This window comes from Pocillopora verrucosa, chromosome 9 (assembly GCF_036669915.1).
Source record: "Pocillopora verrucosa isolate sample1 chromosome 9, ASM3666991v2, whole genome shotgun sequence".
NCBI classification, from domain to species: Eukaryota; Metazoa; Cnidaria; class Anthozoa; order Scleractinia; family Pocilloporidae; genus Pocillopora; species Pocillopora verrucosa.
The window spans coordinates 7,445,064-7,458,085 of NC_089320.1; the positions used below are offsets into that span (position 1 = coordinate 7,445,064).

At 36.1% G+C, this 13,022-nt stretch overlaps 1 protein-coding gene across 3 annotated transcripts; it reads left to right on the forward strand.

Annotated features, from left to right (window-relative positions):
- Nucleotides 1–709: 709 nt before the first annotated feature.
- On the forward strand, nt 710–12,170 carry LOC131798374 (uncharacterized). Of its 3 annotated transcripts, none has more exons than XM_066172271.1 (15): nt 710–940; nt 1,668–1,725; nt 1,949–2,341; nt 3,661–5,060; nt 5,625–5,666; nt 6,194–6,244; nt 7,379–7,423; nt 8,099–8,170; nt 8,348–8,389; nt 8,538–8,579; nt 9,271–9,303; nt 9,449–9,532; nt 10,047–10,241; nt 10,589–10,711; nt 10,799–12,170. In XM_066172271.1, exons 2-15 carry the CDS (start codon nt 1,716–1,718, stop codon nt 10,874–10,876), a joined length of 2,610 nt encoding a protein of 869 aa, XP_066028368.1. In that variant the 5' UTR covers nt 710–940; nt 1,668–1,715; the 3' UTR covers nt 10,877–12,170. The 3 variants fall into 3 exon arrangements, with proteins under 3 accessions (XP_066028368.1, XP_066028367.1, XP_066028369.1); XM_066172270.1 differs by having other exon boundaries at nt 710–913; XM_066172272.1 differs by having other exon boundaries at nt 710–913; nt 10,068–10,241.
- Nucleotides 12,171–13,022: the final 852 nt, after the last annotated feature.

A 13,022-nucleotide genomic window follows, 5' to 3' on the forward strand; every position in this document is an offset into this window, starting at 1 on the left:
AAATGAGATATGTGACTAACTCAGATCTTTAACATTCTCAGTTCAACAAAACTCTTTCACAAGGGAGTGAAAGAGGTTTTGGGTGTGATGTGGTATTTTTTATTTTCACGACATGTGAAAATATGAAATTAAAACCCTGTTAACTGTGATTTTTTTCTTTTCATGTTATGTGAACCTTAAAGTTGTTTGTCTGATTTTTTGTGATGTTTTATTTCTATTTTTTGATATGCATGAAACTCTCTTCTATGTTGTGTTCTTTGTGGAAAAGCTGTTGAATTGGAAGTGATGCTATGTATCATTTTATCTGTGCATACTGTTAAGTATGATTGCAGATTAGACAGGAACAATTTAACATACTGTTTGTGAACTTGTCTCATCAATTAAAATCATATGTTACTACATAAATAGACATGTAAAGCATGCAAATTTAATCTTCTTGCATGTTGGCTGACATATAGTGAAAAAGTGTAGGAAATGTTTGTTCACCAAAAAAAATATTCATGCCGACGCCTTTGCCCACAAAAAAACAGCATCAGCAACGGCGAAAACAAGGACAAAAATTATGCAGACAGAAAACCACTACCTCCACCTCCCTCTCAAATGGTTTGTCCCCTTGACGACCATTTTAACCAAACCCGAATAGCCCTTCGGATGACCCGAGTCTTCTGGGCCCCCCTACTCGGTCCGAACTGAGGAAGAATTCCGAAGATATCGTTTCGGAGGATTTCACGCTTCGACTTCGTCAGAGACGACAGTTGTCACTAGTTGATGTTTGAAAGTGTGGATTGAGAGTGCTTAAGGCACCTACCTCAGTTGGTAGCGTTGTTTGTTTCCCTTCTTCCATAGTCAACGTCAGGAAGATCACTTGAGTTTTGATCTTGGTAGGATTGCATCGAGAGTGCGTTTGAGCGAAGTAAGTCGCAGTTAGAATACCCTGGTTGTAAGTTTGACTTTTGTAGGGCTTCAGAATTTTTTTCAAGATCAGTAAAAATAGGTAATCGTCTTCAATTTTAAGGCTATTTTTCTCTTTAAGCTATACTATACTTCGGTCATGCTTATTTGCAAAGCGTTCCTAATATATTTGACAACAGTGATCAATATTTTGGTGCGCATCTTTGATAGATAGTCCCTTCTAGAGTCACTTGCCTTCACTCGAATTTTAGAGATAAAGATGATTTCACAGTTGGGACTTGAGCTTAATATCGAATAAAAAGCCATACATTCAGTCCTTCTCTGTGATATAAGAAATCTGTTAGACGAGGAATGTGTTGATTACAGGTGTGTATTAGCTTAGTTGGACGTGTACAAGCTGCATCCCCAGTGCGACTCAAATCAATCGCGTTAAATAAACGTCAACCTCTTCGTAGTTTTTAGGCATTTAATTCAACCACTGCTCAGAATTGATAGGAACAGCTTTACTGCGTTAAAACTCGTTAGTTTGGGACCAATTTTTAGATGAAAATATTGTATATACAATTAACGCTATTGTTGAATTCTTAAGTGAGTGAGCTTGTTTTCATCAAGTGTGAATGTTTTAAGTGCTAATCTTTGGTGTGATACGTTGTAATGATTCTCGCGTCTGTGTTAAGTCAGTTACCTTACTTCAGATGTACTTGAAACAATAAATCTCACAAAAGCTGATAATAATTTATGGACCTATTTTCCAGATATTTCTCGAATACGATTTTAAGACGAGGAATTACATATAAAGTACCATGTCTGGTGGTGAGTGTGAAATTGATTATGGATTTTTCATGATATTAAATGTATTGCTATATAACTTTCTAGTTCATTTATTTATTTAATAAGTGTAATCTTTCTGTTTGTTCTCAGTAAAACTTTTCTCCGTTTAATTGTTTATCTCTGTCTTCCCCGATCTATTTGTTTGGATGTAATTTACAGTACAGAGTTGTCAAAATGTTCTGAATGTACTTTATTTCTGTTTTAGAATCAGGCAGCACAAGCCCTCCTTCCTTGCGAGAAAGCTTCATGCGTCTTTTAGAGAGTCGCAAAGATTCTATGGACGTTCTTGGTGAAGAATTAGGAATAAATACAACACAATGCAAGGGAGTCCGTGAGGTTGTTGCCACTTTTGAAGGAGATGGCCAAGAACTTTCACTGGACAAATGGAGGTCCATATTTCAGAGCCTTGGATGTTTGGAAGTATTTGAAAATCTTTTGGCACAAGATTCATTGCATGTTGCAAAAAGTTTGGATAATTGTCCTCCAAACGATGTCAGTAACAAGGCTGAAGAGAGTCTTCCGAAGAAATCAGAAGAATCGAGACAACAGAATATCAATCCTGCTGATGGGCATTCAATTTCAACTCTTCCTGAAACTGGTGAGTTTTCTGGGATTATGTCCTGAAGTTGTTTAGTTAAAAGTAACGATACATGATAATTGACAGTTTTTGTAAAGCCATGCACATTCTTCATTTGCCATACGTAAAATGAAAAATTCTCATTTGAACCTACCGTTTGTTTGCTGCTTCCATTAGTAAGGCTGTATGGTTTGATTTTTCCATTAAGTTCCATGAAGTTTTTTTTACCCCAAACCATTTAAAAATCATTCTTAAATGCAGAATTCTTTGAAAATTGTAGCTAGTTTGAGTTTTCCTTTCCTGAGGCTAGGGAAGTGGTTAAATAAAATGAGAGAACACCAGTTCTTTCCAAGAAGTCCAGTCAGTTAAAAAAGATCAGTCTCATAAAAACTGATACGATTTTCTCTTATACTTTCTGGTTTTCTTTTAGTAGATCTCTCAAGTTCCAGTATCATGTTGTGTTCATTCATGATTTTTAGCACCAAAATTGCTTGAATTCTATCAGTTGCCATTATGATATTGGCTCTTTAACTCCCAAGATCTCATTAGTAAATCTCCTTACTGTCTGCCATACAGTTCTTGATGTTAGTCTGGAGAATTTGTATTGGATCAACTTATAATCCCCTAACTGACAATGTCCTATATTTTTCTGCTTGATACTGTATTATAATTGTAAGGAGAAATTCTGTCTTGGTAATTCATGGGAGTTAAAGAGAATTTTTTGTAGAGGAGGAATTTGGTTAATTAATAAAAAATTTTTTCAAGTTTTCATCTTCTTAACACATCATACCTTCTCAGAAAATTATGTCAATACTGGGTTCACACTTTGGGCCCCCAGCCTATAATAATATTGCTGAACTCCTAACTTTCACAATAAGCAAGGAGGAACTTGGGGTGAAGGGGAAAGGCTTCTAAATCCTGTTTTTCTCCAGCTAGCCTCTACAGTCATGCTCATTTTGAGTAGTCAGGTATGGTTAAACTGATGGAAATAAACATATTCTTTGCCAATCTTTGGTAGTTGGGTGAGCCATTAGCCCTTGTTAGTGATAGCAAACTGTTTTCATTTCTGATCAGAAATTTCACAAGTTTTGCACTTTTTTGCTCCTAGCTTTGCTTTGGTTTTCAAGCAAGGACTTTTTCCTCCTTCAGCAAAAGTACTTCCCTGAAGGCTCAGAGTAACATTAGTTACTTTCTGAGTTTAACATTTTAAGATAATTATTTGTTGCTTTGGGGGGAAGGTGTTGTTGTGTTAGATTCAGAATAGGAAATATGACAGAACTTAATGTATACAATACTTGGCAATATAAAGTGTTCTTACTGTTTTCCTTCTGTTCTGTTAGAATTGCCATCCAAGCCAGGAGATGATGTATTGGTCACTTGGAAGACAAGCACTGCCCCAGGTGTTTGCTCAGGAGTGAGTTTTTCACCTCCTCTGGAAGATAAACCAAGTACTGACATTTTGAAGAGCACTAGTAAGGAAGTCAAAGGTGATGGAGAAAAACATCTACATCCATTTGTTGTAGCTGCACGAGGTATGGTTACAGGGCATCAGTTCCGCCCAAACAATCCGAAAACTGTTCAAGCCAATGTTGTCTTTCGAGATGGGCAGAAGATCTTGGAAAACAGCAGTCTGTTATGCGGTGGGTTTTCACCACCATTACCTGAGGCGAGTAGCTCAGCAACTGCAAGTCAACTTGATTGTAGTCTAAACTCTGATGGTAGAGGTACAAGACCTGGAATGGTTTCTCCTGATTTAGCAAATTTCCAGTCACCACTTGAAGAAAATCAGGGATTACAACCAAGCAACCATATGATTGATCAAGAAAATGCTGAGGACCATGATGGGCAAGATCTTCTGCAGGCCACTCCATCTGAAAAATGTGGCATAGATGAAACAGAAGACAGCAGTTCATCATCACAGAGTGACACAGAGGGTAGTTTGTCTTCAGGCGACTCAACCACACCATCACGCCCAGTTACTCCTGAAGCAGTAAACTCTCCTCAACTTGGTCAATTACATCCAAATAATGTAATAACTGGTGAAGCAATTGCTGTGAATCATGACAGGCTAGTTTTGCCTGGAAACAGGGGAATGCCTTATGACCCTCAATTTTTAGTAGCTTCCAATGCTATTAGATTACCAGCTGTACCTTCAAGGTCTGTAGTGCAGGATCATGTGGGCCAATACACATATGACCAAGACGAAGCAGAAGTGCAGAGTGACCCAAATGGGAGTTTGTCTTCAGATGACTCAAGGACACAATCAAGAACATTTTCTCCCCAAGCAGAAAATTCCCCACAACTTTACCAATTGCATTCAAACAACCTAATGACTGTTGAAGCAAATACAGGTGTGAATCATGGTGAACCAGGCTGGGAAATGCCAGTTGATTCTCAACAGTCATCAGCTGTGCATACAGGGTCTGCCATGCAGGATCCTGTAGGCCAAATGCACCAGGGTATGGCTTGGGATGTAACAGAACACAGGAACACAGATGAAGAGGAAAACAGCAGTTCATTGTCACAGTGTGACACAGATGCAAGTTTGTCTTCCCATGACTCATCCGCAGGGGCACAACCAGTTGTGCCTCAAGCAGCAAATTCTCTATCACCACTGGTTACAGATCATCACTTAGATACAAACAACCCAGTGGCTGATCAAGCAGATGCCCTAGGTCAAGCATTTGGTAATCAACCATCAGAAAATGATGATGAAACTCAGTACAGGAATATTCAGCAGGTTTGTATTGTGATGCGAAGTAGCTAACTGAGTATTTTTTGTTTCTTTTTCTTTTGTTTCTTTCTTTTATTTTTTCATTTCTTTCTCTTTTTTTCTTTGTATCTTCACTATTATATGTATGTCTTAAGAAATTTTTTGACATCTGTAGATAAGTCAGGATCTGAACTCTGTAACTAGAGCTTCTAACAGGTTGCATGTGGGTGGGACCACACAATTTTGCCAGATTGGCATTACTGGTATAGTGCAAATATAAATATCTAGAATCCTTTAAGACTGTTTTCAGGTTATTTAACAGTGGAGAAATCTCTACTTTACAAAAGCAGCTTGTTGGGAGGTTGTTAAGACAACAAGGGATCCTGTGGACTAGTCTTCTTATCATGCTATTCATTGAAAGTCATCAGCTTTGTTATTTGTGCTTTTAATTTACCTGCACAATCAATTTTTTTTTCTGCACGATCTACCATTCCATGTGGATGACTGTTTGATACAAGTTTGACTGTATCTCAAAAGTTCTTAATTACAAGTACCTAATGTTTTATGTACCATGTTTCCTTTGACACACAGGTTTACCCTTTACAGTATGAAGACATTGCACACCTGATTCAGGTAAATTATCATTTCTTACTTTATTACGCATACATATGAAGAACACTGTTAAGTTGGTAATATATTTATGTGTGATTGCTCTAGGTACTGAATGTTTCTAACAGTCCTGATCAGTTTTAGCCAAGCAACCTTTTCTTACCTTCTCAATAGTCCATTTCACAGTTGCATGCTTGGTTGCTAAGCCTTTGAACAGGAGTGAGGCAAAGGGTGACCTTGTTATGATACAGACCTTGCTACTTTTCAAATGTAAATTACCTTGTTATCATGCTTACTACAAGATACTGGTCTATATCACAATGTGGTCAACTTCAGCCTCACTCCAAATCAAAGGCTTCACAACTAAGTATACAACTGTAAAAGGGGCTATTGAAAATAATCTTCAAAACATGACTTTAGAACAAAAACCAACAAAATAGCTGCAACTTCCCGTTATCATCCCATGATTTGTGAATTATTTCATATATCTCAGGGGAATATTGGTAAAGTGAATATCTAATATTGAGCTTGATTGTAATTTTTTTTCACAGAAACTACGGAAGAATTCTACAAAACTTGAGGCATGCAAGCAAGACCTACAGGTACAGTTGTTAAAACCAGCCATAGTGTTCAAGTTTTAGAATAACATTTATATTTTTTGTGGAAAATACACCCCCACTGGAGCACTTCAAGCTGAGATAGTTTTGCTTGTCATAGAAATTCATGAGAAATTTTTGGCAACTTGATCAGTTTGTAGCCTTAGTTACCAGTTTGGCAGCCAGTGCTTGGTGTTCTGGTAGTAAGTTGTTAAATATGTTATGTATGACTTAGTTTTAATAGTGAAAAGTCAAAGTTGTATAAACAATGAACATTTAGAATTAATAATCAAAAGTACTTCCCATGCTCTGCTGTTCCCTTGTCCTTGGTTGCCAGAATATGGGGACTTCAATGGGCCATTTTACAGTTGTGTACTTAGTTGCCAAGCCTTTGATTTCAAGTGAGGCTGAAGGTGACCTTGTTGTGATAGAGATCAGTATCTAGTTAGCATGATTACAAAGTACAAAGTAATTTGCATTTGAAAGCAAGGTTTATAATAATAAGGTCAACCTTAGCCTCAATCCCGTTCAAAGGCTTGGTAACCAAGCACACAACTGTAAACTATTGTGGCATGAGTCACCAGACTTGACTCAGGGTTAAGAGTTCCAGGTGCCTCTCATTGCCCTGAGGCCAGCTCATTGTGATATGTTCTTCAGGGGAACTCTGTACTTTTATATTATGTTATTCCCGGCAGGAAGGGGAAAATGAATGCCTTTTTATATATACTGTTAGTCAATTCATGTTGTAGAAACTGGGTCAAACTGAGGTTGTTCTGGCCACTTAAGGTCAGACATACTTTAAGATAAGGCTTTTCAACTGCATATTGTAGCTATTCCATCTTGATTCTGAGCTTTCAGAAATTTGTCATTAATTCTTTTCATCTTCTTAACTTTCCTCTTCAGTTTGTTTATTTTCATTTGCTATATGGTTTTTAACTGTTCAAGTAGACTGCTCTTACTACACAAATGTTTCCCTTTTGTTTGATAAAAATTATCTGTATACAATATGAAGTGTGGTCCTTTTTGTATACTTAGATAAATTTATTGGAAGATGAGTTAATACAAATGTAGGGTTGAAGGTCCAGAGCTCCTGTGATTGAACATTTTAGACCTATAACAATATTTTTTGTTTAATTTTAGCATAGTAGACAGCAGTGTGCTCAGCTTCAGGAAACCATTGATGAGGTACAGTTTGACAAAGTGCTGTTGTAAAAAATTTTCATTACATATGTAGTTATATTAACTGATAGACAAGCGAGTAAGACCATATGCTTTTTGACAACTGAATTTATTAACCAAATATGGTCATACAAAAAAATGTGATGCAAGCATTTCAAATTTGTCAATATTGTAATCAGAAGATATTTTATATAGGTGCATATTGCATGTATGTGCAAAGAGGTGAACAGAATTGAAAAAAAGCCTGCCTTTGAGACAAACAAAATCGGGTAATTTAGATATTATTTATAGTGAATTTGCTAGGTGCTGTTTCTGCAATAGTTATAATTATGATATATTGAAATGAAAGTGTTTTCCTGAAAAAAAATTATCCTTTTTTCCATGTTGGGAAACTAAGCTAGGGCAGTACCAAGCTGAAGTCAGGGCAGGAAAATAAAATTTTGATTAAATGTGACACATTGGTTGCTTATTTTATTGTCTATTTTACATATTCAGTGATTAGGTCTAGAGTTGATGGTGTATGAGAAACATTCTCTCTTCATACAACACTATTATTTTGTGCTCCACAGTTTTCTTTTGAGATAAAATCTGAGTGCTGAGCTTGGAGTCCAGAAGCCAGTAGTTATCCTGTACCTTTTTTTTTAATTTTTGATTTGTATTACTTGTTTCTTGATTTTAAAGTTGAAAAGATTTTTGGATGACAGCAACTATCTGCAACAAGAAAATCAGCGTCTAATAAGGATGACTGAAGAGGTTTGTACTCTGTAGTGGTGATTTCTGTCCCCCTTGCTGCCAGATTGTATTTATTGATGAAAATGGAGTATTGCTGATCAATTTATGATGTTGTGTCCAATGTAGCCATTCACAGGATATTTTTTGAATTGGTCTACATTGTTTGGTTACTATCAAACTGAATCTTAAACTTTTTAGATGTGTGAACTGAAAGATCAGAAGATTCAGCAACTCAGTGAGGTAAGTGTAACATCACCCCCTTTTTATTATTAATTATCTCTGGCCGTCATGAAGTTAAAGTTTATCCAGTGATGAGTGAATACACATACCCACAATTAAGGTAGATGTCTATGCTCCTCATTTGCACAATATGCTTTCTTGTTTTTAGCTGTGTGAACAGAAAGACCAGGATGTTGAAACACTCTCAGCGGTAAGTTTTCCAAATAATTTGGATAATTTAGATACAAGTAGAGTGTCTCTTCAATGATGATGATAGATACAAATATTGCAGGAGAATTTTTTCCGGTCATTACTATAGTGAACAGTATTTTGCAATTATTAGGAAGTTTCTCACATTGTGAATGGGGTGACACATCATCAGCAAACTGGGCTAAACTTCCTCTTAACATCACCCTGCTGTAAGTGTTGCCTCAAATCACTCGTCATGCAATTTGTTCCTCAGTGCCCCCACTTGTAAATCCTTAACCCTTTAGCTCCCAAGATCTGATTGTTAATTCTCCTCTCCAGCTACTACTTGTTTCATGTGAATTAGTTATGAGAATTTGGTGTTAGATCAAGATATCAAATTCCACCTGATAAGCTTGAGTATTCCCATTACCTATTTGCTGGATAATCTATGGATATTATGGGGAGAAGTTAATTATTTTTCGGAGTCAAATAGTTAATTACCCAGTTAGGGGACAGAACGTGAAAATGTTAATAGGCATTTGAAAAATTTTGCAGGTAAGTTACTTTGAAAAGTAAATTCCCATTAGAGTTGTGGGTTGTATTGTTACATGGCTTGTACTAATTTATCACTCAAATATTTAGAGCTTGCCTGTCATTTACACCTACCAGTACATGTAATTTGAATTTGACTTTGTCTTTTTTTTTTCTATAAGCAAAATGAAAGTCTTAGAGGGGAGTATATTCAGGTAAGGACTGTAATTTGAGATTTTGATGTAGTTATTACAAATCTAGGGCGTGGCTCTTGAAAGGAGTTTTGGCCTTCTTACAGTCCCCTTTTTTTTGAAGTCGTATGCGGAGATGTAATGACTGATGTTTATATTTTTACTTAAGGTGGTTCATGAATTGGACCGGAGAAATAACAGTTTTCAGCAGCAAATGGAGAGTATAATGAGGGAACGTCAAGAACTTTCTGAAGTATGTAATTGTGCTGATTTATCTAGCCATTTGTTGAAATGTCAGGATTTTAATTGTTTGATGTGCAATTTGCATTAAGTTGCAGATTTAATAAATCTTTATGTACTAAAGGCAAATAGACGTTGTCTGGTTATTTCTTAAGGATCGACACACCTACTTGTTGAACATAATTAACAGAGATAGAGGCATGAATGAATTGTATACATAGGCTACATAGCAGCTACATGTAGAAATACGACAAGGGGTAGCAGAGGGGATCAGCTCTTCATGCTGTTTGATGGCTTTTAATGTAAAGAAGATTAGAACAATGGACTGGTTTTAAGCAAAGAAACATTTTAATGCCAGTTGAATTACAGTTACCAGTGCATGGTAGATACATAATTATATAGTGCTAGTGTTTCTTGTGCGGTGCATTTGATAGCACTGCCCAGTTAGGTTTTTTTTAAACTAGAATAATCAATGTAGATTATTATTTGCTGGTAGACCCAATGCAACAGAACGTGTTTTATTTCAGCAACTGCGACATTCCTTCCAGGTGGTTGCACAGTCACAACGTGAACTTTACGCGGAACGTGAGAGTTTGTGGCTTGACAATGACAGGTTGTTAGATCAGAGGATGACAGATGAAGTGAAAATACTGCAACAGGAACTTGACGGAGAAAAACGTAAAAGGATAGAAGCCGAGAAGCGCAGCAGATGTCTGTTTGAGGTGAGATGAGTTTTGGGCAATAAATACTCACAAACGGTTGTGGTGGTCATCATATATGGAGTTTCAGTTAATGGTCACATAATTGATTATAAATACTGTAGAGTCAATTCAATTGTTGATCGTGACGTTCCAGCTGCTATACTTCTAGTCTTCGTCCAGCAATAAGGTGGAAAGTTACACACCATTCAGTCATGGTGCTGGTCAGCGGTTTTTGTGTGTTTTGTTTTATGCGCTTTCTTTGTTGTATTTTGATCCTCATTACTCCGTACATTTCTTGCAGTAAAAATGCTGTGAAAAGTCCTTAAATCCTATTATATTTCCTATTATCATTGATATATTCCTATCAGGAAAATTGCCAGCTGAAAGCAATGGTGAAAGAATTGATGTCAAGGCCAGCCGAACTTGCAGAGGTTTCTTGTAATGCCCTATCTCCTGATACAGTGCAGGAGAATCTTGTATCAAGCAGCAATGTAAGTTTTAAGTCTGAGCTTTTCGTTAACATAGAATAGCACTCGCTGTTACGAAATGTTAATTCTTCACTTTTTCTTGTGTTTAAGGACTCGACTGTTGGAGAAGCTGATGAGGAGAGTGATGAAGACGAAGAAGTTTTCGAGGATGCCCTGGATCATTTTTGAAGGGTGCAGATCTGGAGAGAAAGTTTTAAGACCCTCGCTCCTTCTAAGACAGTTTGATGTCAAAATTTTATTATGTATATATACATTAGCTGTATTTTAAATTGTATTTGAAATCAGATGACATAGCTTCTCCCATTTGTGACGTCATGTGCTGTAAAAAGTTGCCAAAGGTAGCAGAGTATTAGCGGAATTATTACGAGCAACTTCTTGTAAATACGCGCGCTTTTTAAAATTATCTTGCGAATATTTTTAACCTTTCCTCTCCAGAAGTGATTAACATGTTACTTCTCCTTATACTATTCATACTTTATCCATCAAATAGGTAATGAGAATACTCAAACTTATCAGGTAGAAATTGTTATCTTGATCTAACACCAAATTCTCGTAACCAATTTACAAGGAAATGTATAGCAGCTACAGAGGGAAGAATTAACTATCAGATCTTGGGAGTTGAAGGGTTAAACTCGCTGTCAAAAGATGGTGGATGTCTATTTTAGGTGTTATGTCGAATAATTGGTAGTCAACGATTACTTTTTCTTATGAAACAGTTGGCCTTCTTGTATGTAAAGCTATGACGAAGGAAAAAAGATATTAGTTTATACGCGCTTTAGGGTGCAAAGAAAATGTCTTCATTTGTGTTTTACGAAAGGTCTAAAAAGGATTTGTAAAATGTATTTCTTGTAGCAATCCCTCGGTCGCTATCATTTTCGATTGGAATATGTACATATATTGTTCATGATGATTTATACTTCCCACTAGATTGTATATTATTTATATTAGTATTTATATGCCGAGGTTTTTTATATGACTGTACCTTTCAGAAGAGAGAGTCTTTCGAAACACTTTTGTAGACTTTCGTAAAAAATATTCAATGAATTCAATTGCTCGTGATGAGTTCACGACGAAACTCTCAAAGAGTGGACGATTTACATTAGATTCAAAATTTTATCGAAAACCTGAGATTTTCAGTGTATGGTTTAGACTTATCCTGGCCATGAAACAGAGGTGGTTAGACGGAAAAAATTCTTAAATATCGAATATTGAAATTTATTTCAACTAGTTTATTGGTAGTGAAAAAATAATGAAATAAGTTACAATTATTTACTTTTTATTCACCAATAATGGTTAAAATATTGAGTGTTATTAATTAATTCTATATTTTAATGAGAGGAACAATTAATGATGTTTGCAAGTATTTTTTTAAAGTAATATATTTAAAATATGCAGTCGTGTGTTCGTAGAACAAATAGGTTGTCAATATTTTAGTCAATAAATGAATGTTATCAAGAAGAAATCGCTTACAAGAATTGTCTTGATGTCTGGTTGACCGGCATTGGAAAAGCCACGAACTGCTGAGGGCCTCGTAGTAAGGTCTTTCTGAAAACATTGAGAATCGATGAACAGTCCCTAAACATCGATTCTTATTTTTTTCATTGTGCCATAACACTCCCTTCGATAAATGTATTCAAGGAAAAATTGTTAAATCGCCTTATTTTACGGGACAAATTATTTAAAAAACTGTGCGGATATTACCCAATTAAATATGCGAATATTTGTGTTTCTCAATTTCGGTGGTCATCGGGAACGTTAAAACTTATTTGATAACAAGACTTTTTCCTGGTTCTATGCCACTCTTCTTTAAAAATTTATGATAATCGTTCGACAATTGTTTTGGCAAATTCTTCAAATCGTCCAACTTTGACAGTCACTATTACAGTCCATCAAATTAGAGGCAGCTTAAGGTGCTCAAAACGTTACCTGGCACGTTTCATTTGATTTCTAAATGATACTTCCTTTGATAACTTCCACTACTTCACTTTCCACCTTAGGAGTCTCGGCTCTGGGTGTTAAATTCTCTTCCGCCAATAAATCTATTCTTACGACACGTTTGAGGTTCTACATGAGGTTAACCGTTTGCATAAAACAGCAAAAAAAGAAAAAAATAGCTGTCAGGCGTAACAATTGGCCAATTTCAACTGTTAGACGTAAAAAAAGGCAACCGTAAACATTTTTCTTTTAATCGCAACGGAAATAAATTAACCGATAGTCGTAAAATGGCCATGATTTTAACCGTTGGCCGTGAGAGCCAAATAACACTTTTTAAAAAAACTACACGAAGGGTTGCAAACAAACTTTGCTACACCTA

Coding starts and splice junctions, on each gene's coding strand:
- LOC131798374 (XM_066172271.1), top strand. Junction 9,304..9,448: donor TTAGAGGGGAGTATATTCAG/GTAAGGACTGTA, acceptor TTTTTACTTAAG/GTGGTTCATGAATTGGACCG. Junction 10,242..10,588: donor GCAGCAGATGTCTGTTTGAG/GTGAGATGAGTT, acceptor TATTCCTATCAG/GAAAATTGCCAGCTGAAAGC.